The sequence below is a fragment of the Rhipicephalus sanguineus genome, chromosome 1 (assembly GCF_013339695.2).
Source record: "Rhipicephalus sanguineus isolate Rsan-2018 chromosome 1, BIME_Rsan_1.4, whole genome shotgun sequence".
NCBI classification, from domain to species: domain Eukaryota; kingdom Metazoa; phylum Arthropoda; class Arachnida; order Ixodida; family Ixodidae; genus Rhipicephalus; species Rhipicephalus sanguineus.
In genome coordinates this window covers 306,170,539-306,195,714 of record NC_051176.1, presented here as the reverse complement: position 1 = coordinate 306,195,714, position 25,176 = coordinate 306,170,539, and the positions used below count along the sequence as shown (strand labels likewise).

At 46.3% G+C, this 25,176-nt stretch overlaps 1 protein-coding gene across 2 annotated transcripts in view; it reads right to left on the bottom strand.

Annotated features, from left to right (window-relative positions):
• Positions 1-14,184: 14,184 nt before the first annotated feature.
• Positions 14,185-25,176, bottom strand: part of LOC119379405 (transcription factor collier) — a 119,979-nt gene continuing 108,987 nt past the window's right edge. Inside the window, exons 11-15 of one of the 2 annotated variants that reach the window (XM_037648722.2) lie at positions 20,608-20,734; positions 17,869-17,957; positions 16,943-17,111; positions 15,577-15,744; positions 14,185-14,470 (exon numbers count right to left, since the gene is read on the bottom strand). In XM_037648722.2, the coding sequence (XP_037504650.1) occupies positions 14,361-14,470; positions 15,577-15,744; positions 16,943-17,111; positions 17,869-17,957; positions 20,608-20,734 (663 nt within the window). In that variant the 3' untranslated portion in view covers positions 14,185-14,360. The remainder of the gene's footprint in view (positions 14,471-15,576; positions 15,745-16,942; positions 17,112-17,868; positions 17,958-20,607; positions 20,735-25,176) is intronic. The other variant, XM_037648723.2, reaches the window with a different exon arrangement.

The following is a 25,176-nucleotide window of genomic DNA, read 5'->3' as shown; positions in this document are numbered from 1 at the left end:
AAGCTTGCAATGGAACGAAAAGTGATAGGTGTAATTCTGAGAAATAGGAAGATAGCAGACTGCATCAGAGAACAAACGTGGGCTGGTTACTTCATGAGAAGGACAGATAATTGATGGTCAGCTATAGAGCATCGAAATGGATACTGAGATGAGAAGAGCGACCGAAGGTGGCAGAGGGTTAGGTGGAGCGAACATATGAACCGTTGCTCTATGTGGGCAGGACTTCTTAAAAGCATTCAGCAAGCACATATTGGCGATGCTACGTTTGACGAGCTTAGAGTGGGACGAGCTGAAAGGTAGCAGTGCTTTGTTTGCACGAGGCTCGTACTGTCAACATACATGGTCAGCTGCAAACAAAGCACTGTGCCTGCTCTGTTGTCGGGTGAAGCCACGATAAATGGGTAAGATTAATGATTGAGGCCACGACAACCTTCGAAGCAGGCAATAAGTGTGTTAGCGGGGCTTGAATTTGACTATCACCAAAAGAGTTGTTTTACTTTAATGCAACTGCACATTGATGATTTGTGACAGCACGTGCTGTATATATACCCTGTGCTCATTTCGTAGTAAACATTGCTGGAAGTGGCGCTCCGTGTGTGTGTGTGTACTCTCCCGTTTGTCCGTTGTCGTCGACGCACCTTACATTTCCAACATTGCAAGCAATGCCAAAATAGCTGACGCCGTTTTGCACTCACTTTCATTATCATTCACAATGGAACTTCTTGAGAACTAGTGAGACAGGAAATCGCTTCCTTATGCCTCAAATCAACTTCAACCTAACCATGCACACAAAAGATCAATGATAGTTTCAACCTAGAGGTTTCACAACCTACAGCCTAGCGATTCCCTTCAAGTTTGCTTGTTGCTGTGAGATCAACCCTTACAAGCTCACTGTAATGCCTATGACCCACTGTAATGCCTGTGAAGGTTCTGTGTGCACTTTGGTAAATAAATAAATTGCCAACAGCAACAGCTAGCTCAGTATACACAGACTGTGAAAACAGGCTTAGCCATAGGGGCCCAGGATGGCCAGGACTGAGGGCCCAACCTCTCCAGCAGGCATGAGCCAGAGATGATGGTTGCAGCTGATGTACTTCTTTATTTAATTTTATTTGTCATGTTAACAATGTCTCTATGATAACAGGAATTATTAACATGTTATTTTGTGAACTGTACTTGCAGAGTGTTAGGCGAGATGTAATATTGGACACTTTGTGTCCTTCAATAGACAACTGGTGGATAATTGTGTATGCAACTACCTGACTCACTACCACAAGACAACAGCCCTAACCTCTGACACCTCAGCACAAGTTTATGCTGCATTCAGTAAAATTTTGACATGGGCTGCCTCTCATGATAAGTGACTGTGGTCACCAATTTCCAGCTGATGTTGTGGAAGTAGTGCCTTGTTTCTGTGGTTAGACTTCCAGCACTCAATGCCTTATCATCCACAAAGCAGTGGCCTGATCGACCGCATAAACCAAAGATTGATCAACATGTTATAAAACGGCACTTCATATCGCAACAGCTGGCGATAAAGCATCATTTAGTGTCATGTACACTTTCAACACTGCAAATCACAAAACAACTGGCTATAGCTTTTTCTTTCTCCTTTTAGTTCACCCACCTCATTGGATACAATATTTTACCATCCATGACAATTCGTCCATAGCGAAGACTTCGCGTCATGCAGAGGATGCCCTCCGAATTGCTCATGCTTATGTAGGTGGGCTTCATGAGAAAGCTCCAAAACATGCCATGATAATTAGCTCAAATACATTACCTATGTTTTTGGTGACCTCGTGTGGCTGTGAACACCAATATGTAAATGTGGCTTGTGTCAAAAGCTACTTGCGGACGACGCCAGACTGCTGTTCATCCCTGATTGTCTAAGCTAAGTTAACTACAAATTTGCACTCCTCACTTCATGTGGCCAGTGCCTATCAAAGACTGAGGTGATGCATGTTGCCTGTCTGAAGCCCTTCACACGAAGGCATCAGAGTGACTCACCAGGAGGGCTTCGTGTGGGAGAGTAGAAATATTAAAGTGTGCTGATCACAATAGAAAACAAAAGAAGTGCTGAGACAGGAGGAAGGCGACGGCGTTGTTCCCATGATTGGTAGTCTTTGTGTTTTAGTACTTGCTTACTTATTCTAAACACCTGAGCCTCTCAGGAACATGTAACAATATACATAACGCTGTATAATCAGAAATTACTAATGCTTACTTTATTTGTGTGCTTTGAATTTTCTACTCCCTTCTGCGATGCCCTCGAGCCGTGGAGGTAATACGAATAAAACATTTGGCATAAATATACTCTCAGATATTTACTGTGAGTAAAGTCACCATTAACAGCATTTAGTCTTTTTTTTGTACTATCTGCTTGTGATATAATTTTTATTTTATTGATCATTCTTGTCACCTCACAAGTGTGCCAAAATTAAGGTTACTGTATTTGCAAGGGACTCATAGTCTTTATCACAACAACCCAGCCTGTGTGAGAAAGACTATATATATATATATATATATATATATATATATATATATATATATATATATATATATATATATATATATATATATATATATTATATATATATATATATGTATATATATATATATATATATATATATATATATATATATATATATATATATATATATGGGTCATTCCATGCCAAATCACCCAGCGTTTTTCCGACCATCACAAATATGGCTGAAAAAATTTCCACGCTTTTCTTGAACTTCAAAACTCGCTCTGCTCGTTTATTTCCGTTGCCAAAAATTTTCCCGCCTGTTTGTGAGAGTCTGTAGTTTTGCGCCGACTGAGCTAAAAGGCATCAAACAACAATTTTTTTCAAAGGGCGTTTATAGGATGCACTCAATAAAATGGCATTTCCGGCAAGCTAATGAAGTGATGTAACTGTAAAAATAATGACTTATTTATGTATATCGATTCTTCGAGGGCTTTTCGCACGAGCAAAATTGAATAAAGTTGCAAAGTTTGATATTTTGTTCCAGGAACAAGGCAAACTCAAAGAGTAGAAATTAATTATATACTGGAAGCCTGTTCGACATACTACAAAAGAAAAATAATTTAGTCGCTGAAGATGTAGCAAATCGTCTGAAAAAAAATTGTGAATTTCACTTTTTTTGAGAAAAGCTCTGTATTCATCGTCAAAAAACTTCCCTTGGTGGTCGGACTAAAAATGTGCACCATACTTCATTTGAAAGCTCTATGTATTAGGTGAACATAGACAAAGTTACAAAAGGGTATTGTTTTTGTAACTTGAGAAATATGTTTTTGAAATTTTGTATCTCCACCAGCTTTTCGCCCACGTAACTCAAGCGGCATGAAGCACTCGCAAAGGCAATATTCAGCCAATGCCCACTGACCTGGGATGCAGACGTCAAATATGGTGCTGTCTATAAAGCAACCCCATTTCCTTTTCAATTACTTTATAGACAGCACCATATTTGACGTCTGCATCCCAGGTCAGTGGGCAAAAATTGTTCGAAAACGGCACTCATCCAAGCACCAGCCCGCACACTCCGCGCCGTCGCGCACGAGCCAGAAAGGAGGAAAGCGCTGGTTGCCAGTCCGGTCCTCCTCGCCCGATGCAACGGTCTATAAGCTTCTTTTTTTTTCAGGGACGGGGGGAGGGGGAGGGTTCGACGACCTTTACGTCTGTTTGTATATGAGCGCGTACAAAATGCAAAATGTAAAAGTTGCGGTGCGTGGGGCAGTGGTGTAGGTAGAAATTTGTCTTTTTTTTTTTTGGGGGGGGGGGGGGGGGTACGCCCTTGATCTGACATTGGGTCCGGGCAGGTAGGTATGGTCGAGTGTCATTTTGTGAGCTCTATCCCATCGGAGAAAAAAATTTTCGAGGGGGGGGGCGGTCACGGGCCCGGTATGCCACCCCCTGGCTACGCCATTGGCGTGGGGACCGGGTGAGGGAGGCGCGTACACACATGGAAAATGTAAAAGTTGCAATGCTTGGGGGGAAGGAGGGGGGGGGGGTTGAAAACCCCAGCACACCTCCCATGGCTGCGCCACTGAGATCTTTTTAACAAACATTATTTTCACATTCTTTAGAGAAATTGTCTTTAGACTAAAATAAAGCAACTTTCTTTAGAGAAATTGTCTTTAGACTAAAGTAAATCAACTTTCTTTTAACGGTATGTTAATAGAACGTGAAAGTCCATTGCCCGTCATTAAAGTTGGTAGATCGTTGGTTAAACGTTTAAAGACCGCCAATGTCCATTTTTGTAAGGGCTTGTTCTTGCAGCCGTTTTTATCAACGCTGCTATCGCGCGCTCCGCACTGTTTTCGTGTCATGACCGCCGTAATGCGAGCTCGCAGCAAACTCGTGTGCCCGAGAAGCTCGGGCCATCCTGCATAGCACCCCAGAGAGGTGTTTTCTTTACAGTTGGACATGCAGTAGCGCGAGGAATGAAAGCGGGCCATACCGCGGCAGGAAAGTGGCAATTTTAACTTTGAGTCGAAGTATACACGTGTGCGCGAGTCACGCAAAATGCCTATTCTCGATTGTTTTGATCTAATAAGATGCAGCCAGAACGACTCTGATACTGCTCACAGTCTAACAGAAACTAAACAGCTGTGGTGGCTGAAGCATCTGGCGCTATGCGCAACTTGGCGCAACCGAGAGATCGCGCTCACTTGCAGGTACTTGAGGGCGAATGGGCGCGTCACAGCTCGTGTTTATGCCTCTGTTTACAAGTGGCACCGCTGGCACTTTGTAGCGCATGCACGGTGTTTAATTTCACGAAAATTGTAAAAAGCTGGACCTATCGTAGTATTGAGGCGGAAGGCCCGGCCACGGTGGCCGCATTTCGATGGGGGCAAAATGCAACAACAACAGGGTGTGTCCAGATAAGATCCAACACGAGGTCCCGGTCACCATTCCAGATTTTGACGAAATTTGCTGTAGGTCTAGACATTACACCCAGAACAAAGGTTTTGAAGTTTGTTTTGCGAAAAAGAATTTTGTTCGCCTGAAAGAAAATACAAATTTTGGCCGCAAAAAACACGTTTGCGCTAATTTCGCGATTTCTGAATTTTGAGCGCACCTAGGGAAAGAACGGTGCACTTCTAGGTCACAATATTTATTCCCCTCAAAGAACGAGGTAAATACAATCTAATGAGTCTATTATTTTCCTTGCTTGTCGAAGCACTTCTGAAGAAAAAAATCACAAACTTGGCAACTTGCACAAAATACCTGTATTTGAGGAATTTGTTGCTGCAAACAAGTTAAAGTGAGGATAATAAAAATCAGTACATATTAACTTTGATACTTTCGCTCTCTTTTAAAATAATTTTCGTGGTTTTATCGCGCTCTATTTTACTCGATAATTGGGCTGAAACGTAATTTACCAAAAACGCCGAACTTTGAAAATAGTTTTCTCAAAAAGGCCATTTTTATTTTTTTTAAATACCTCTGATCGAAGTCAAGGACGTCATCTATAATTTTGCTTAAAAACGTTGCATTATTTTGGTTCCTAAGAAGTGACAATGCGTCAAATGTGACCAAGTCAGCCTAGCGGCTGCGTCGTTCGTTGTGTGCTGAAACTCCGATATAAGTTGTTCAAAATACTTGTACCTGACATAATCACGAATCAGTAGCTCCACACCAACAAATGCGCAGCCAGGTGTCTTGGTTCAGCAAGCTTTGTCTTGCGATCAGCCGCTTGACAAACCCGCAGTAGCGGCCGCTCGATGCTGCGGGCGCTCACATTATATGAGTGCCGTTTCGACTCCTGATGAGCTCCGCTTGCGCGCCAAACTACGCTCAGAGGACGAAAGAGAGAAGGAATGCATCACTATGAAATTTAAAGGCTGTTAAGTGCCAACAAAAGCCATATTATACAACGAAAACTCTGCCGGTAATTTTGCACTGAGCGCCTCCATGGTAGTGCGCTCATGTGTTGCTTCTTGCTCTTCTGATGACCTAAAGATAATTAGGTTCACTCTATCAGCAATATATGACACAAAAGCAAGCCATTGACATCTAAAGAAATGTCTCATACGTGCTTCCGATGGTCGAACAACTCAAATTGCAGTTGTTCTCTATCTCGTGCCAGAACACTTCTGTCAGCCGGCTATGAAAAGAAGTGAGTGCAAGTCCTTTGCTTCATTAAAGCACCGCTTTTATATCACTGTAATGTTGTGCCTCCGCAGATATTTTTAACACAAGCCGAGCGTTTTTCACGATATTTTGTGGCTGCGGGCATAACAGGAGGGAGAAAAATGCATGCATGCTATATTGAAGGCGAGCACTGCGAAATTGCCGGCAGAGTTTCGTTGCATATAACGACATTTGTTGGCACTTAACAGCCTTTATATTTCACAGTGATGCATTCCTTCTCTCTTTCGTCCTCTGAGCGTAGTTTGGCGTGCAAGTGGAGCTCATCCGCAGTCGAAGCGGCACTCATGTAATGTGAGCGCCCGCAGCATCGAGCGGCCGCTGCTGCGGGTTTGTCAAGTGGCTGATCGCATGACAAAGCTTGCTGAACCATGACACCTGGCTGCGCATTTGTTGGTGTGGAGCTACTGATTCGTGATTATGTCAGGTACAAGTATTTTGAACAACTTATATCCGAGTTTCAGCACATAAGGAACGACGCGGCCGCTAGGCTTACTTGGTCACATTTGACGCATTATAACTTGTTAGCAACCAAAATATTGGCTCCTGTTTGGCACCCATTTTGAGTGATTTATTTTTGGCCAGCCTTGACCGCACGGTCCAAGAACGCATAACAGAGTTAAGGGTTGCCAAAGTATTTCGTTACGTTGACGATTTTCTTGTTTTGTTTGAAGCTGGCAGCTCTGCCGTGGGTACATCAATGAATAATACTTTAGACGTTTTTCGTGAGTGCATATCTCCTCTTGTTTTAACTCATGAAGTTCCAGACGGTGGAACGATTCGATTCCTAGGTTTGAGCATTACCATTGATCGTGACCATGTTTGTTGGGCGTATCCTCCACGGGGTAGTAAGCCTTTGCTGCCGTTTGAGTCGGCCCACTCTAAAGTTCTGAAAAGGGCAATAGTGAAGGCCTGCTTCGCGCACGCTTTGCGGAAGTCATGCTACCACAAGATCCAGGCCAGTTTTAACACACAGGTTGAAAGCCTCACCAATGCTGGATTCCCGTATCACGTTGTGACCGCAGTGGCTGAGTGTCTGCTCAAGGAACAAAAAATGAGCCCAGAGATGCTTGCTCAGACACGTGAAAACAGACCAGAAAAAAGGAAGTATGTAGTCATTCCATACATCCACGGCGTGGCCCATAACCTGAAGAGGATAGCCGGCAGGTGTGAGGTCGATGTTGTTTTTTCTGCCCCTGAGAAGCTGGCTAGCCTGTGCAGGGCTGTCAACCCTGGAGCTAGAGAAACCCGCACCTGCACGACTAAGCATCGGAACAAGGTTGTTCCATGCGTTCAAGGCGTGGTGTATTCCCTGCCATTGTCCTGTGGTAAACGATACATAGGCCAAACTGGCCGGTGTCTTAACGAGCGTCTCAAGGAACACGCTTACAGCGTTTCCTCGACAGTGTCTGGCAACTTGGGCATTCATTGCCGAGATTGTGGGTGCGTTCCTGAGTTTCATCTATGTGCGGTTGTGAAGCGTCGTAGGGACCAGCCTACACGTGAAATACTGGAGGCCTTGGAAATAGCTAAGCTGGGTGACGCATGCGTGAGCACACCTTCAGTTGCTTTGTCAGGAAAGGAGGTCGTTTATCTGTCAGAACGACTGCATGCGCAATGAGCTTGCTTTTGATGATGTTTCTGTTAGGTTTTGTATCTTCGACTTGTCTTGTTTTGTTTCTTCTTTTCGTTTTCAACTGCGCAGGTATATAATGCGTGATTTGACGAATAAAATTTTGTTGTAAATCAGCGCTGTTATTTGTATCCTTCTCTGCCTGGTCCTTCGTCTTCCGCTCTGTTTCCCTCCAATATGTCGTACCAACTCGCCCAAGCAACCACTTTAGCGTGAAACCGTCTATTGCACCACGCACCGAAATGGCGAACTGCTCAAATTTTAAGGGATATACATCCATGTTAAGCATAACTAAAAGGCAGACGTCATTATTGAAACATTTCTCACGATGGTGACGTATCTTTTTCTGTCACGTGACTTTAACCACCGTTTCCGGCCAACATGACGGAGTGCCAGCGAATAATTGGGTAATCAAAAAGGTGAGATAAAGCGGCTTTATACTAAAAGGTGGGTGTGACTCAAGGCGACTTGACGCCAACTTTAAACGTTTACATGTATGCTGTGAATCTTTATTGTACAAGCACGCAAAACATAAGTCACCTACCGGCACTACATGGTAGGTCAAGATGCGGTGCCTATATATACCGGGTGGCCAGTGTACGGTTGTGCAGCACTAGCAGTCGGTTGTGGTGTTTTATGCTGCGTTGGTTGTGTTTTTATGTATGTTTTTATCTCTGTATATGTTATAGATGCTGTCATTTCTACGTTGATTAAATTCGTATTTCGATGGGTCATGGTGCAATCACACTCGTTTAATTTTTTAGAGACCAGGAATAGCCGCGAAAACTGAGTTATGGGAGTAAATAAATACTACTACATCCGCCACAAGAAACTGTCGACCGAGAAATAACTCAGAAATCACCGGAAAAACTTTGAATAGGCAGTAAAAAATAACTCTGACTATACTCGTTGAAACCTCCGCGGGGTGAATAATTACTACCGTTTCCGCGTTCAACAACTCAGTGTGAGAGTAAATTTTTGCCTCCACTGGTACGTAGTAAAAAATAACCCAGAAAAGGTAATGCGCTAGAGGACAAGCAGTTTTCTTGTTATTTTTGTTTAATGTGTGGCGTGCCCGCTTGTATCCCGCGCCTCTGTGTCTTCGTGATGTGCACTGCTTGGCGTGCCTTCCCGTTCCCCCAATGAGTGCAGATGAAGCCCGGTTTCTTTCTTCGCATCAGCAAAGTCGGGACACGTAGGGTACAAGCGCTTTCACACTAAAAATACGCATTTAGGGCCGCTGTTGACATTGCGCGCCTTAGAAGCCTTAGAAACTGTCTGGTCAGTTCTTGACTGAGTGTTGTAGGCGTTACCGAAAAAAAGTAACTAAATACGTTACTCGTTACGCTAACGAAAAAGTAATGCGTTACCGCCCTACGTTACCTCTTAAAAAAGGTAACGCGTTAGCGTTACAGTTACCCTAAAAAAGTAACGGACGTTACTTCTGCCGTTACTCTATAGTCAGAAATTTTATTCACCGCATTTACACTGCAGGAACCCCAAATAACAGTTTTAGAAAGCTGATATTTATAATTCACACAAAATTTCCATCACTAACAACAATTTTGCGCGAAGTACCGATTTAACGAGAATACGTTGCACAAATGTGTCGTACCATGGCAACAGTAGCGTAGCCAGCAATTTTTTTCAGGGCTGGGGCGGGGAGCGTTCAGCCATACGTTATGTATGGTTGTGCGTGCTTTTGTATGTGTACCTGTACATATACACATGGAAAATTGAAAGATTTCGGGGCAGGGGGAGAGGAGGGTTGAAACCCCCAACCTAGCCCCCCCCCCCGGCAACGCCAGTGCTTCGCAATAGTGGAGTGACCTAAAGTCGCCTATACAGTTACATGTGATGGCTGCTAACTCTGTGGTACATGGTAAATCCATATTCTCAGTGTGACGTTAAACACAAAATTAGATCTTATCATCAACGCTCTCCTTAAAGAAAACACCACAACTGTCAACAAATTTACAGTATTCTGATGGTGCGCTTCTACTAACAAGACAGAAGATCAAATAGTCATAAAGAAATTCTTAAACGGCATAGTTTCGAGGGGGGGGGGGAAGATTTTTTCACATATGTATTTCTCCCCTTTAATAATCTGTATACCTGACTAAAAATTGCGAGCGCTTATGTGAAGGTGTTCAAGGTCACCCTCGTTCGCTGAAAAATTGGGTAACTGAAACGTGTACCCGCCGTTGCCGATAGAAAGAAGCAACTTTCATTTTGAAAACAAAGTTGATAACCATCGCTAGATTATTGCAAGGAGAATTTTCCAATAACTACAGCTTCTTGTAGAAATAAAGCAACAGCTGCATTTGAACGCTGTCATCGGACAGATTGCCTCTCTCTTAATGAATACGTCCACACCTACACTGCATAGGCACTCGAAGGACGCATTGGGTGGTACTCTCAACGCCTGATTAATGAAAATAGCGCGAAAAAACGTAAGACGAGACGAGGAAGGCTAAAGCACAAGCGCATGTGCTGTAGCCTTCTTCGTCTCGTCCTACGTTTTTTCGCGCTATTTTCATTCATCATGAATTACCAACTCGTCAACAGTCTATTCAATTAACGCCTGGCGGGCCGGCATGAGTACGCCGCTGTGACAATAGAACATCGGGGCGAGCTCTGCAATAGTGGCGCCTATGAGACGAGGGAAATTTGCGTGAAACTTCCGGGATAACTGAGAAAAAAAGTAACGAGTAACGTGACACCTCACGTTACCGAAAAATGTTAACGTAAGTACGTTACCCGTTACAGTTCCTAAATAGTAACGAGTACGTTACTAAGTTACCGAAAAAAGTAACGCGTTACCGGTAACGCCGTTACTTGTAACGCGTTACCGCCAACACTGGAACTTCTTGTATGACGCACATGATATACTACTGTAGTCATTCGGTATGATAGCAGGTGGGTTTTTCTACCGAGTTATCCAAATAATGCAAAATATTAATTAATTTGTCGGACCAAACCACTCGACGGTTTTCCTCACCTGAAACATCGGATTTCTTTTCCGTGTGCTGTTCGATAAGCCTAATGCATGACCACTGGCGGACGACACGATGTCCGCGCGTGGTCGTAGCCATAGAGTTTCCTACAATACTTACTAGAGGGAACTCTGGCGCTAGTGTCTATGGGAGCTGCAATGCATCGCGCTTCAGCCAGCATGGGAATCATGGGTAGTACACGGATTTGTCTAAACTTCGTTCTTTCGGCTCCGTTTGGCTCCGCGTCGCCTGCACCCGCTTTGTCGCAAAACGAAGTTCAGCAAAAATCAGCAGTTTCACTTCACCACTTTAACTTCTTTAGGCTCACCGATTCAAATCTGGTCACGAAGTTCACAACGATCCATTCTTTTATCTGAAAGAAAACCAAAACATAGCAATAAACAAAACCACAAGTGCGTTCGAAGACCACAAGCACGAAGACTAGGCAAATCCGTGTACTACCCATCATTCCATGGAGGAAGGAAAAATAAGGAGAGGCCCTGACGTCACATTCGTGAAGCCTCCACATCGCAAACACCCGCATCGCCTCCTAGCGAAGGCGCAGCGAAACATTTCGCGACTTCCGCCGTGTCGTTTGCAAGCGCATGCGCGATTCGAGCCTTTTTTTTTTTTTTTTTCGCCATGCAAGCGGCGCCGGCGCCGCGGCTCAGTCGATTCACGCATGCTGCTCCTTGTGTGTGTTCTTTAGGAAAGCTACGCAATGCCCACCTGTTGCGTATGGTTGCGTATACCCGGTGCAAATCGCGTGCTCTGCGGAAAGTACCGGGTGTCACTTTTCATGTGTACGTACACGTTCGCTTCATTGCTCATCACTAATGCATGGTATTTGCATGCGAAGCTCTCGGATGTGCGCTCTGTTGCTTCTTACTCATTGTGTCAACACAGAACACACGTGAACTTTTGTTTTTGGCGTCTGATGCGCCGTACATAACATGCGCCGAAGGCATCGTACGTTTTTAGAGGCTGTGTCGTCCAACGAAAGGGCAATAAACTTATGTTGTTATCGGACTACGTGATGTATGTATTGTGCGTTGTGCGCTCGCTGCGTGCTTGTTGTTGTGTGCGTACTGGAATTACAAACTTTACGCGCACGATCGCGTATACAATACAGCGGTGTCCTCTTTCCGACGTGAAGTTACGTCAACTATAAGTTGGCGTTGCGCCGAATAGCTACTACGCTCACTCCATATACAAAGAACCGCTAATCCGGCAACAGATCGGGAAATCGGGCTACGAGAAAGAGAAGGCCTAACGCCCAGCAGAACGCGTAAGTCACTGCTAGGTGAGTTCGAATACGATGATGCAGGGGCTGAACGTTTTTGATCACGGCACGTACCGGCATTCTGTACTGTTGCACAAAAACGCTCCACGAAGAATTTCAGCACGCAGCGCTCGGGCCTGCCACGCACGAACAGCCTGGTAAACGTCTGCTTGCAACATTTTACTGCGTGCGAACCGCACAATACGCGCTAAGTTTACGCCGGGACTACAAATCTGCGCAGAAGCTAACCACCGCGAAGAGCACGCCGCGGGGCGTCTGCTGTTTTGTTTGCCCCATACCGGTTTGTTTGCCCCATAAATCTGACGTCACTTCCGCCACACTTTTCGCAATGCATTGGAATACGATAGGGCCTCTCCTTAGTATTCCTTCCTCCATGCATCATTCCCATGGTGGCTGAACGATCGCAGCGCCAGAGTTCCCTCTAGGTCATTTTAGGAAACTCTATGGTCGTAGCCAGTCTCGCTGCGGGGTAACCCTGAGTCAGGGTTGCCAGGTCGAATAGACAAAAAGTAGCCGAAACTTGGAAAAACGAGCCAAAAAGTAGCCAGCTTAAGCTATAGGCAGCAATAGTAGCCAAAAGTAGCCACGCGTGCATAAGAAAGTTGCAATGTTTTCAGTTAAACGTCTAAATTTAAAAGCCTTTTGGCAAAAATGCAGACAGATATGGTGCGACCACTTCAACCTGGCATTGTCGAGATTTAAGCATTCATTGGGTCATGGTTATATTCATCCAGCCTGATGGAGTGTTGAGGCAAAAACTAGTCAAAAAGACGCCGGACAAGGGATAGAAGTGACACACACAACGTCCAGTCATTGTTTGTGTCACTTCTATCCCTTGTCCGGCGTCTTTTTGACTGGCTTTTGCCTCAGCGTCATGTACCATCTGACCCAGACTTCGACCTGATGGAGTGTCTTCCGCGGATTCAAAAGTGGCATTCTCTTTACGTGTTTTGCGCGACTTTTTTGAAAAGTAGAGAAAGTAACAACCTTTTGCTGACCATGAAAATGAGTACAGCATGAGTGTGCTAAAAATTACAGTTATACTGTGATTCACTCGTAAATTGTAGCGTTATCTGGATGGGCGCTGGCACTCGCTGTGGCCGATAGCTGCTGCCCCGGCTCCTGCGTGGACTTGGCTGCCCGAGTTCGCGTCCATCCTTCGGGGCAGCAACAGGAACAGTCCCTGGCCAGCGCACAGGCTAGCCGTTTAAAGCGCGCTCGCGGGCTACGCATACCTCCAGTGCGTCGCGAAGTAGCCGACGCCGCGTGGTTCCCCCAAGTAAATCATTTCTTGCGTGATTCGAGCAGTTAGGATTCAGAGTGGCAGTCCGTATCTAATTCCAAGATATGACACAAGCAGTTTGTCGGACATTCTGATTCGTAATGTCGTTGTATGCAGAGCTGCCCTCGACGGGCACGACGGAGTGCTTCCGATTGTCCTGTTCACTTCCAACTTGGGTTTAAAGTCGCATTCCTGCCATGCATCAGAAAATCTTTGCTTTTGTATACTGCAAGCGCCAAATTCAATCTTAGGAGCAGGTAACACGCATCGGCCATTGGTATTTTGGCATGTAATCAGCTGCAAAATGTTTCTAAATATATTTTAATAAAACAAGGAGCCTTTCTTGCGGCATGCTTTGGCGCCATATACTCGAACGACAGCGTCGCCAGATCCAGTCGCGGGAGTAGCTGAAGAGTTTTTTCTGCCGCCTAGAAAAGTAGTCAAACCTGGCAACCTGACTCTGACCGAGGTCCCTTGACAACCGATGATCGAGGAAGGTGTGTCTAAAGGCGAAACACAGCTGGGCCTCTCCGCTGTAAAGCTACGCCCGCTTAATATAACCATGATCCAAATGCAGAGCAAACTCTTTCATTCTTGACCTTTGAAAAACACCCTCACGTGCCTTGATTTTTTTTTTAATTTTTTTTTCATAGTGTAACATGGCGCGCACAATATTGTTCATTTGTTTAAGCAGTATGCTAACAGCGCGCCGGACGTTGTTCGCCTACGAGATATTCCGACGAGACAACCGATTGTGGGTCCGATCGTTGCCCATGAAAGAAGCAAAAAAGAGGTCTGTTTGCGAAGCAGGACGTTTATTATGACACGGGCTGCGGGCGCCGCAGGGGCTGGGCGGCGCCTGTGCCAGCGGCTGCGACGCCGCGTAGTCTGGTCGGCTCTGTACAGGGGTCCTCCTCCTAGTATGTACACGGTAGAAAACGAGTCCATGATTATACACATTGTACAGGACGACCGCTCAGCGTCACTTGGCACCCGAGGTGACGATGGAGCCGCCGTATGACTGGCCGTTGCACGTAGGCAGCGCGAACGGGTTCATGGCGGCGAAGTGGGACGGTACTATGCCTCCCATGCCTGCGACAAGAAGAATGACGTCACTTAGCACGAATTTCGCCATCGACGCTCGCTCCCCATTGTCGAGCCCACGACAAGCACTACCTGCGACTGCGGTGCTGCATATAGTAGTCTGCAAAAAGTTTACGTTTGTGATGTGGTCTCACTTGGCATTAGCTTGCATGAGGTCACTCGAAGCTGTTCTGGCATATCGCAGTGCTGCGTTGTACGTGTGGCCAGACAGTTTGGACGGAATGACTGATCTACGGAATGTTAGCAGTGGAAGGCTAATGAATGGCGCAGTATGAACAGTGGCTAATGAATGCCGCAGTAACTGAACGCCACAAAGTACGTTGATAAGTGAAAATATGAACACTGTATTGTTTTGCCCTCTTACGAACTGATCGTATTGTGGATGTCAAAGTAGCCATACACATATCGGCACTGCAACTGGCCTGCACATTACCACAATACCGAAAGAAGTGAAGCAAATAAAGGGCCTGTTACAGAAGTCTTGATCGTCGTTAATTAACTATGAAAACAGAATGTCCTATATTTATCTGAAATATTTATTCCCTGAATGAAAAAGAACACGGATTTACCAGCAATATGATGACATAAGGAAAAGAGAAGGATCGTGCTGCAACTGTATCCCTGATGATTCATTACTCTCGTTGCGTATTCCTTCAATGCGGCACGAAGCCCTTATCCTCGTTTCAACAAAGAAAACACACACATTGTTATAGTAGGAGTAGGCTAATGGAAACGACCTAGTCCGCATTCTACCTGCAGGACAGTAGGGGCTGAGATTGGTTGGCGTCACGCCATCAGAGTAGCCTGTCCTTTCTATTTGCCCTGTTTTGTGGTTGGGCGAGAGCGAGCAGAGCACACACGCTGCTCAGGAAGGTGCCTTTACGAAGACAAGTCCACTTGTTGAAACGTTGGCTCTACCGACAAACACTGTTGAACGATTCCTCACCGCTTCAAGTGTCGTACAGGCAAGCAAATCAAGGTTTCTAGTAAAGTCCCTGTCATTTGGTGAACGTAAGCGCTGTCATGGTGAGACGGCAGCGGCGGCGGCGCTGCAGCCGGGAGGCCCCGGCCTGCGCCAAGACCAGCACACGCACCGTTCAAGAGTCCCGGCGACCCGGGTAGCGGCCCCGCGGCGGCGTACGTGGCGGCGTTCGCGGCGTATGGCCCCCCGGCTGTGGCGGCGCCGCTGCTGCTGTGTGGCGTCGAGGCGTTCGAGCCGTAGCCCCGAGGCGACACGCTGCTGCTCTGCGAGCGGCCGTACTCTGCAAGCGGCGGCGGCAGCCGGAGTCAGTGGGCTCAAGTCCAAGCTCCGCCCCATCACATCCGTGCAGCACGCCGTTTCGAGAGAGGACGTCAGCGTGTCTCCCCGCACGGGCCAAGTGGCTGCCACGCCGAATACTGCTCGTCTGTACGTACGTTCTAGTGACAGCCTCGGATGCTTCCTTGCATATTTAGCTCCGGCAGTGCTGCACGAAATTGGTGAGGCGGAGTACGGCGTACACAGCGAGTTCATCAGGTCCAGAGAGCAAAGCCAGTACCATTGTCACTGTCTCAAGGTTCGCTTAAGGCTACAGCCACCCCAGTTGCACTGCAGCTGCACTATTCGTTTTCAATTGCAAACATTCATGGCGCCTCGTGTAAGGCTCATTCACACCTGCGAGCAGCACCGGTCGCGCCACCATTTCCGGTTGGAGACCAAGAATCGACTCAAGGCGACCGATGTGCCCACCTGCTTGCGACCTTACTTGTCGCCACACAGAATTCACGTCTGCTCGCATTGTCATTGCCCCGTGAAATAAGATGGTGCCTTGTTCCTGTGCGCCTCATTGGTCCAGAAGTTTGCGACTGCAGTTACGCGACTCAAAAATGGAGCAGCGAGCGACTGAGCCAAAGCAGTCGCTTTGCGGTTAACTTGGTTGCGCGACCGGTGCCAGTCGCAGGTGTGAACGAGCCTTTAGGTCCATCGCGGAAAGATCAAGTACCATTGTGCGGCCAAGTGCAAGAAGTATGAGAAATACAGCTCAGTTCATGGTTTTTGCACACTATTTTTGCAATGAAATCAAGATGTTGTCTTTCCGTGCAGCTAGCGCGACCAGAAGTGTCGTGCTGCTACTTCAACGTGCATGCATGTCTGTTACGAAGTCTTTTTGTCAATCTCTGCATGCCAGTGTTTAATGGGGTGTTTGCCTGTACTTTCCTTATCTGCTTTGATGTTTCTGCTGCTGTCCCTGCGCTCTCTGTTTCCTCTTGTTTTCTTCATTCTTTCCGAGTAATGATATTATCGTGGTTTACTATTCATTTTCACGTTAAAGAAACCTAAGTCGAACAAAGTAAGAAAGCGTAGACGCTGGCACCCAATGCCTGTGAATTTTTACATTGCTTGCTTTGCACTTACACGGCATTTTGTAAGAATAACAAAGACAGGGTCATCTCATCGGGTTGTTGCTCGCAAAACCTCACCGTTTTCTTGGACGTTGACGGCCAGCTGACCGGCGGCGGCGTATGCATTGAAGCCGGCCGATCCTCCAGAGAGTGCAGGAGAGCGCGGACCTTGCAACGAGAGCTGGTTCTGCCGAGGCATGCTGTACAGCGCCTCGGCAAGGTCGGCCGCCCGCTTGAGGATGATCTCCTGCAGGTCACGAGTGAGCGTCGCAATCCCGTCAATATCCCCCTTACTCTCCTGCTCAAGAAGGGTATTACTGTCTAGGAGATTCCTGTGCTCACAGTATCTTTAAATAAGCATCAGCATACCGGCGACGAACAGCCTTTTAGAATTTCTTGCGCGGTCAAGTGTCCTCCTGACAGGCTTTCGCCCACTGTGACCACCTCGTGCACCATTCTATATTCACGGAGAAAACGTGGCCTTCGAAAGAAAGTCTGCCGAGAGTTCCGTTCCCCCCTTCGTGTGTGGAACGGGGCCATCGCTCGCTCGGCGAGGCACCCTCTCTTGCGCGGCGCGGGTGTCAGCCGCATGTTTCCGAAGCTTTTTTTAGCGATTTTAAGTTAATTATTACGATTACTTGGTTATTTCTGTAAATATATTATTGGCATTGTATAATTATATTAAGGCATTGCTAGCCTTGTTTTAGGCCTGTACTGAGCACTTGATGGTGAGCGTGACCACGCCACATGATATCAGCCGGCAACAAGCCGGGGCCCGAAATTGCTATGCACTGAAAACATGGTGCCGATCCCCGCATTCCTGAAATAATAAGGTATATAACTATCAGTGGAGGCTTTTATTTGGAAGCGTGCCGAAAAGAGCACAGCCCGTCGTACTAGATAACGTTAGCTGCATTCCAGACTCGGCGTCTCATTGCCGTGAAGGTACAAGAAAATGTAAAGTAGGAAGTTATCTCAAGACTGATCACATGCATGCGACCTACCTTGGGAAGCTTTTCGGGGTCACCGGGATGGCGCGGGATGAGTTTGGCTAACCGCTGGAATCCGTAGTCGATTGTGGGTTCGTTGAGAGCTGTGCGAGATACGCGCCGTGCAGTATGAGCACGAAAAGCACACATCACGCTATTTAACTCTTTGCCTGACATGGCCACTTCAGTAAATGTAACCGGAGTAATCACAGAAAACAGACGATTGGCGTTGGTTCATCTGCTGTTACGTCACAAAGATTGAGATTAGTAATTGAATGCGTCTTTCTCGAATACGTACTATGCTAACATTGCCATAGGCTGGCGCCGGCTCTTACGAACAGCCCTAGCGTCCTTTTTGTATAGAAGAGCTCCGGCTGCATTCACCGAATTGTCAGCAAAGATCAGCCAATATTGAAGGCAGCGACAAAGGGCACTTTTACCACTGCGAAAACGTTTCGATGAGCGATTTTGCAATACCAAGGTTAAAGACTGTAGACGGCGCCGATAATGTGGCATGCGGAGCATCTCACCCTGCATGCGCTATTCAGGCTTTCAGTCGCCTGGATAGATGCATGTGCCATGAATAAATTAATTTCCGTAAACGCGCCACAGGGACCTGTGTACAAGAACCACGCTGAAGTGCCGCAATACACTTGTGGATAGGCCGCTTATAAGATTCGGTGGCCCACTAATATTATCGCATAAAGCAGACACTGCAATGTCAGTAATGTTTCTTTTGGTTTCAACGTCCAGTGAATAATGAGTCAAAGTGTCTGTATCACTGTGTGTGTGTGTTTTTTTACCTCTACGTGAACTCAAGGAACGCAGCTTTCCACAACCGTGTGATATGAATCGTATAAACAGATCTGCTCTTCAAACTGGTAGAATATTTTGGAAAATCTGTTAGATTTGTTTAGCGCGAGCAGTTTCACGGAAAAGGATGCTGCGTTCCTTTTTCACGTGCATACTCTGCCTCCTTTCTTAGGTGCGAATCATTCAAGGAAAACGTTGAAACGTAACTCGCAATTCAAAGCAAACGCAGGAAGAGCAACTGGGAGTGAAAAAACCGTTGCCTGTGCACAGAAACAAAAAAAAAGTGGGAAAAAGAAAGCTAGAAAAAATATCTTCCGCAAATGTAACACATCACTTAAACGCAAGAACAAATTAAACGAAAACAAACAAGGCAAAAACACAGAATGTGATTCGAAACAAGGTGAAAATATAAGGCGCACCTATTTAAAGCTGGAGTATCCGACGGCGTGCAATGCGATGAGATGACCTACAAGAAACGTCCGCTTGATAATAAGAAACACAACAGTTTAGTTACAATTCGACGTCGGTAAGCAACAATGTTTGAATAAAACGTCAAATGACGCAAAATGAACAGATGTTCAGAAATGCCTCACTATGATGTCGACAGTCGGTATACTGACCGGCAACATATAGTGTAGCTCTACTTCTAGAAGTAAACAATTGCTTGCACTCTAAAATTATGCAACGTTTAATCTGTAATATTGATTGTCGGGATAATTTAATTGGGCCAGTCAAAGAAAAAATCTTATAAATGCATTCGCTAGAGCAGAAAGACCACCGTTACTCTGGAACCACAAATTCCGCTGACGGTTAAAGCGTTTTTTTTATGGAAGTTCATTGAGGGAAAGCACATTGAGAGAATATCCAAAAAGTGTTTTTTTAGAATAAGTAAAATCTTATAATACGTGAATCGACAATAAAATACCAATATCCAGAAACCCTGAGGGATCATGCCTCCTTGACTGTCCGTGCAACTTTAGTGTGGCACAAGCATGCGATTGGTTGTAGGAAATACTAGTGGCCATTCTTTCCTAATAAGAATGGTAAACAATGAGAATATGCAACTTCAGCAGGTAGGTCTGTCCATCCTTCGACTCTGGAACTAGACATTCAGAGCGTGTCTTAAAGAACTTCACTTGCGAACTGTTAACGAACGTTTTTCTGCTTTCACATTACATGCCTCTTTATTATTTCTTACTTGGACAGGTGTCGACGGCAACCATACTAGAATGTCGCCCTGACAAGCCATCGCAGATGAAGGCGAAGGGAGCACTGTTAAAATATTTGAAGATGACAGCCCTCCACAGACGGTTGATGCCGTATGCCGCACAAGAATCTCTTTAGAGCTCCCTTTACCCCGGTGGTTATTCTAAACTGGTCCTATCCTTCTCATCTTCCCCAAGTGTAGGATGCCGTTATCCCTTCAACTCGCAAGAGAAAAAAGATTCATCGAAAAATGTTGAATTAGAAAGGCCGTTAACACCGTTAATAAGTTGGTGGCCACGATTACTGTTGTGAAGACGTGAAAGCAAGAACTTTAAAAGCTGCTCCACGTTTAGCGTCACTCGGTTCACCGGACTCCCCTTCTATAGAGCCGTCCTGCCAGACATGAAAAACTTACCACATAGTCGCAAGTGCGTGTGAACCGTAGGGGTGTAGTGATCCGGCTCACACACGAGAGTGGGGATCACACGAGAGTGGGGCTCATTAACGGCAAAACGCAGATCTTTTCGGGCATGTATATAACAGCTAGCATGCTACCCTGTACAAGGATGGGGAATGGGATTAAAACGATGCGGAGGAAAGGGAGAAATAACAATAAAAAGAAATAATATAAACAAATATGAAATGCACAAGTGAACGTGATAGTAATATTTACAAGTGGCATTTCAGGTAAATCTACATGAAATGCCCAATCATTAAAGCTTTCCGATTACTCACAGACATAGACGAATCTCCCCGGCGCGCCTTTGCAGAACTGCTTGGACTTGTACGACAGCGTCACTTCGACGACGCCGGGGATGTGTCGTGGAGGCGTCTGCACCCGGATAGCGTGAGACGTGATAAGCTGCAGGGCGAAATGAATCACTCAAATTACGCACTACCGATTGAGGAAGTTTCTCTTCCATAACATCAACGTGCGTACAGATAAAGACGCAAAATTGCCAATTGTTAGTATAGAAGATTCGGTAGGAAAATGAAAGGCAGTTGTTAATAGCCGAATGAAACTTTCGTCATAGAAAACTGACGAAAAAATTCTTATGTGCGGTCAACCAGAGATGACCTCTGGCTACGCTTCTGTTAGCTTCGCAAACTGTGCCGCATGAACCTTTATTCATGGATGTTGACGGCTAAAACCAATGCTGTGGTTATAACAGGCGCAACAGGGTAGCTTCGGAATAAAAAAAAATCACGAGGTCTCTGGTGGATTCACCTAAAGCGGTGGTGAAAGCTATTCGGTCTGGCTACTTTACCGCGCACTTTATCTTACTCCAACGCCGTTTCTTTATTTTCTAGCAGCGCGAACGCCGCCTTTTCGTTCAAGTTCGCAATGTAAGGCCCCCTTGGTTGCGTAACATGCATCCAATGCTTGAAACACGAACGGGTGGCCGGCAATCGAACTTTCAACATCCCGTTAGAACATCGCTGTAGCTACCGTCTTCCGGCAACCTGCACTTAAAGGACAGTGAAAGTTTTGTTAGTCACTCTAATTTGTAGTTTTGTGTGTGATAATCACGAAATTTGATGGTAAGTGCCCTAACGTATCATATTATAAATGCTAGCGTCGTTAATTATGAGCAGCTCTAGGGTCACTTCGAAACGCCTGCCTAAAATCATAAGAAAGAAGCACCCCACCGCGGGGGAGCGCCTAAGATCACGTGCGCTCCATTTTTGGGGACGTTGAAAGCGCAGTTTTCAAATCGGGGGCCCCGCGCGCGGTAAAGAACGAAACGGTGTCGGATGCTTCGGTATGGGTCAAACCTGTTAAGCATTCACTAGACTGTCAAGAGCGTGAGCCCTCTCCTGGCGTAAGCAGCGACAACCACCTTGAGAGCAGCCCGACAACAGCGCGAGAGGGGCGATGAACAATAGCGCCCGCCGGGTGCCAGTCGTGGTACTGTGTGCGCCTCGGACGTCTTCTGTGACGTGGACAATACTCGGTTTACTCGTTCAATCTCACTGTAATCTCACAGAGGCTTCGACCTTTTTTTCGTGGGCGCCGCCATATTGCCTTGCGGGCGCCGCCGTCACTGGTCTGGCAGCCCACTGCCTTGTGCGAAGCTCCGCGTTTGTATGGCAGGTGTGCGTGCGGCTGCAGTCGCTTTTTTTTCGTTCTGGCACGCTGAAATTGGTGCAGTCTAGGTAGGAAATGAGTCTCTGAGACCTCCTGCAAACGTTTGATCCGTTGAGGATCAAAGATGTTAATTTACGACGGCGCGAACGTGTCGCAAGTGGTCGATGTCACTTATTTTCGGCACTGTATATCTTTCTGCTGGAAACACGCGCAAATTTTTCGACTCCTTCTAGCAGGGCAAGCAAGTGCTGGCACCCTTCGGAGATATAATGAATTTTTAACACGAAAGCCTTTTATGCCGGGGTCCACCAAGTACATCCGTTACGGATATGGCGTTGATAAATTGGACGCCAATGGGAGAGAAAGAAAAAAACCAATAAAAAGATCCATCGCTGGGAATTGAACCCACGACCTTGAGGTCGTGACGGTAAGCGCCCGACGTTCAAGCCACTAAGCTACCTTCGCAGATGCTAGACACTGCACGAACGCGCCTGGTATCTTTCACACATTCTCTCTCGCACGGTGCTCTCTGTTGGCGGTGTAGGTAGGCGGGGCGGAGCGGGGCGATGCCGCTGTCTGTGGGAGGTGAAAAGAAGTAATGCGTCACGATCGACACTTACTAGCGCTTACATCAAGATTGCGCGCGATGTCCGAGGTCGTGGTTAAAGCGTCTCGATACCACCAAGGGACACTGGCTGAGCTGGCGTCGCCGAAGAACCCTAGACGCAGTTACGTTCTTTGCCCTTCGCTTCGTGTTAGCGTGCGCCGGCTCATCCGAGTAGTGCACATGCACCAACGGGATTTCTCCGTCGCCGACTGATTCGATTGCAAGAGCACCGATTAACTGCTGTGGTGGAGCGAGACAGAGGCCAACGGGACGCGCGCGTTTGCGGCTCAAGCTACGAACCTCTGCCTCCCGTATTGCTGAAGCGCATTGCGGTAATGTATGCATGAGCACAGGCGTTGGTGACCCATTACTAGAAAGCGCACACCGTGCCGTTTCACTCCTTAATTGACGACCGTTTTGAAAAAGTACACATGGGCTACCAGCGTTGACTATGAGCTTGTTGATGTCATCTTTACGCAGGATTCACGATTCGCTGTGTCCAAATATATGTTCACAAATTCAGCTACCATAACGGTTTCATCATGACCATGGGCGTTAGTCGTCACGATGGAGATATGTCACTAGGCTTCAACATGGGTGCATCCTCGTCAAACGGTGCTATAGCTGCCAAGCAGAATAGACATTGTACAAGCTCTCATATATCACTACACAATAAGCACTACTTGCGTGAAGACACGTTTCACTTTCGTGTTATACCGATTCCTATGACGGAGGGATCAGTCATGTTTTTTTAACACGAAAGTGTTTTATGGCGGGGTCTACCAAGATTTTCATGACGTATTTCCGTCACGGAAATACGTCAGCAAAATGAACGCGATCAAATGGCAACGAAAAAAACTATTAAAAAGAGTTTCGTTGCCAAGAGTCGAACCCATGACCTCTCGGTCCGGGACGATGGCTGGCGGGCGTTTAGCCCACTGAGCTACCGCCAAACTCATAACGGAGGCTACCTGAACGCGCCTTTTATCTTTCACACTTTCTTCTCACAGTGCTCTTGCATGGATGGATGGATGGATGGATGGATGGATGGATGGATGGATGGATGGATGGATGGATGGATGGATGGATGGATGGATGGATGGATGGATGGATGGATGGATGGATGGATGCATGCATGCTATGAGTGCCCCCTTTATAACGGGGTGGTGACATGTTTGCCACCAGGCTCGAAAAACAAAACAAGAAAACGCGCCATTCCTGCGACCGTCCCATTCGGCGCGTTTACGATAGAAGTGTAATTTCGTTTAACACACCGCGAGGTGGTGGCTTCAGCCTAAGCCTCGCTCATAGCGTCCATCCATATCGAAAAATAGCTCTCCGACGCTCGCCTGGCTGTCGCAAGGCTAGAGGGAAGACACAACGCGCGTAGCTTTTCTCTCCGCGTTCCACGACACTTTGCAGGAGTGCATACCGAGTATCCGTGTTTATTATCTGCTTTTTAGAATCACATTTGCGCGGGATTCACCCATATGCGGTGTCCACCTGTATGTTAAGAACTTCAGTTACCGCAAGAGTTAAATCATGATCATGGGCGTTAGTCGTCGGTACGGAGATGTGCCACTAGGCGTCAACGTGAGTGCGTCCACATCAAGCGGTGCTACATCTGCCAAACAACAACAGACATTGTACAAACTCTGATATATCAATGCACTAAAGCAATAAACTACTTCTGAGGTGGCACGTTTCACTTTCGTGTTATACCGATTCCTATGACACAGGAATCAACCATGTTTTTTTCTTTGGACTGTAATCTTTTAGTTTGTTTTTATTCACGGTTTGCTTATTCTGTCGCACCGTCTACCGCTTGTACGTGCGGTCATGCGTGAGCGCGTAGTCTCGATTTCGTGGCGAGGACGGCATCTTTTTGTTGCTGACAAACTGTTGTCTATCTTGTTTCTGAACTTTTAAGTGACCGCTTATTGCTCGGTCGTTTATTGCCCTCAGGTGTGGACAAAATTGCAGCTGTTTACAGGCAAGTGCTGGCACGTGAAAATGATGCTGATGCTGACATGCCGGCGCGCTTTTTTTTTTTTTTTTGGAGTCGCGATATTTCATTGGCTTTCGGCGGCGATAAGGTAAAGATCGTTAGAGACTTTCTTCTGCCGGTGAGGCACGAAGCGCGCCCGGGCAAGAGCCTATGATGGGCATCGGAGGTGACTCGTGTTTTTTATAATTATTATTATTAACTTCCTCTAGCAGATGTAATATTTTTTCGAAATTCTCGCTGTCATTCGTAAAGCTAAGCAGCAAAATCAGCAGTTCAAGAAACACTAGACAAGCGTAACAACGTGGTTTTTGTTTTCTTGCTTCGAAGAAAATGAATTATGTTGTATATCATCGCGCGACTTGTCGAACACGGCTCTTCACCACGTATAAAATTGTCTTCCTGAAGTAGTAAGAAAAAGTTGTTCTACGCAGAAAACGACAAAACTTTTTTTTGTTTTACTGTTCGGCTTTTACATCGCATATCGTCTACAATACATGTCTTGCAGAAGTTGCAACCTCACGACAAGGATCTCGCGACGTCCTTTTCATGTAGTGTTCATTGAATTTTCGGCTTTTACAGGGCCGATGAGGAGCACAAATT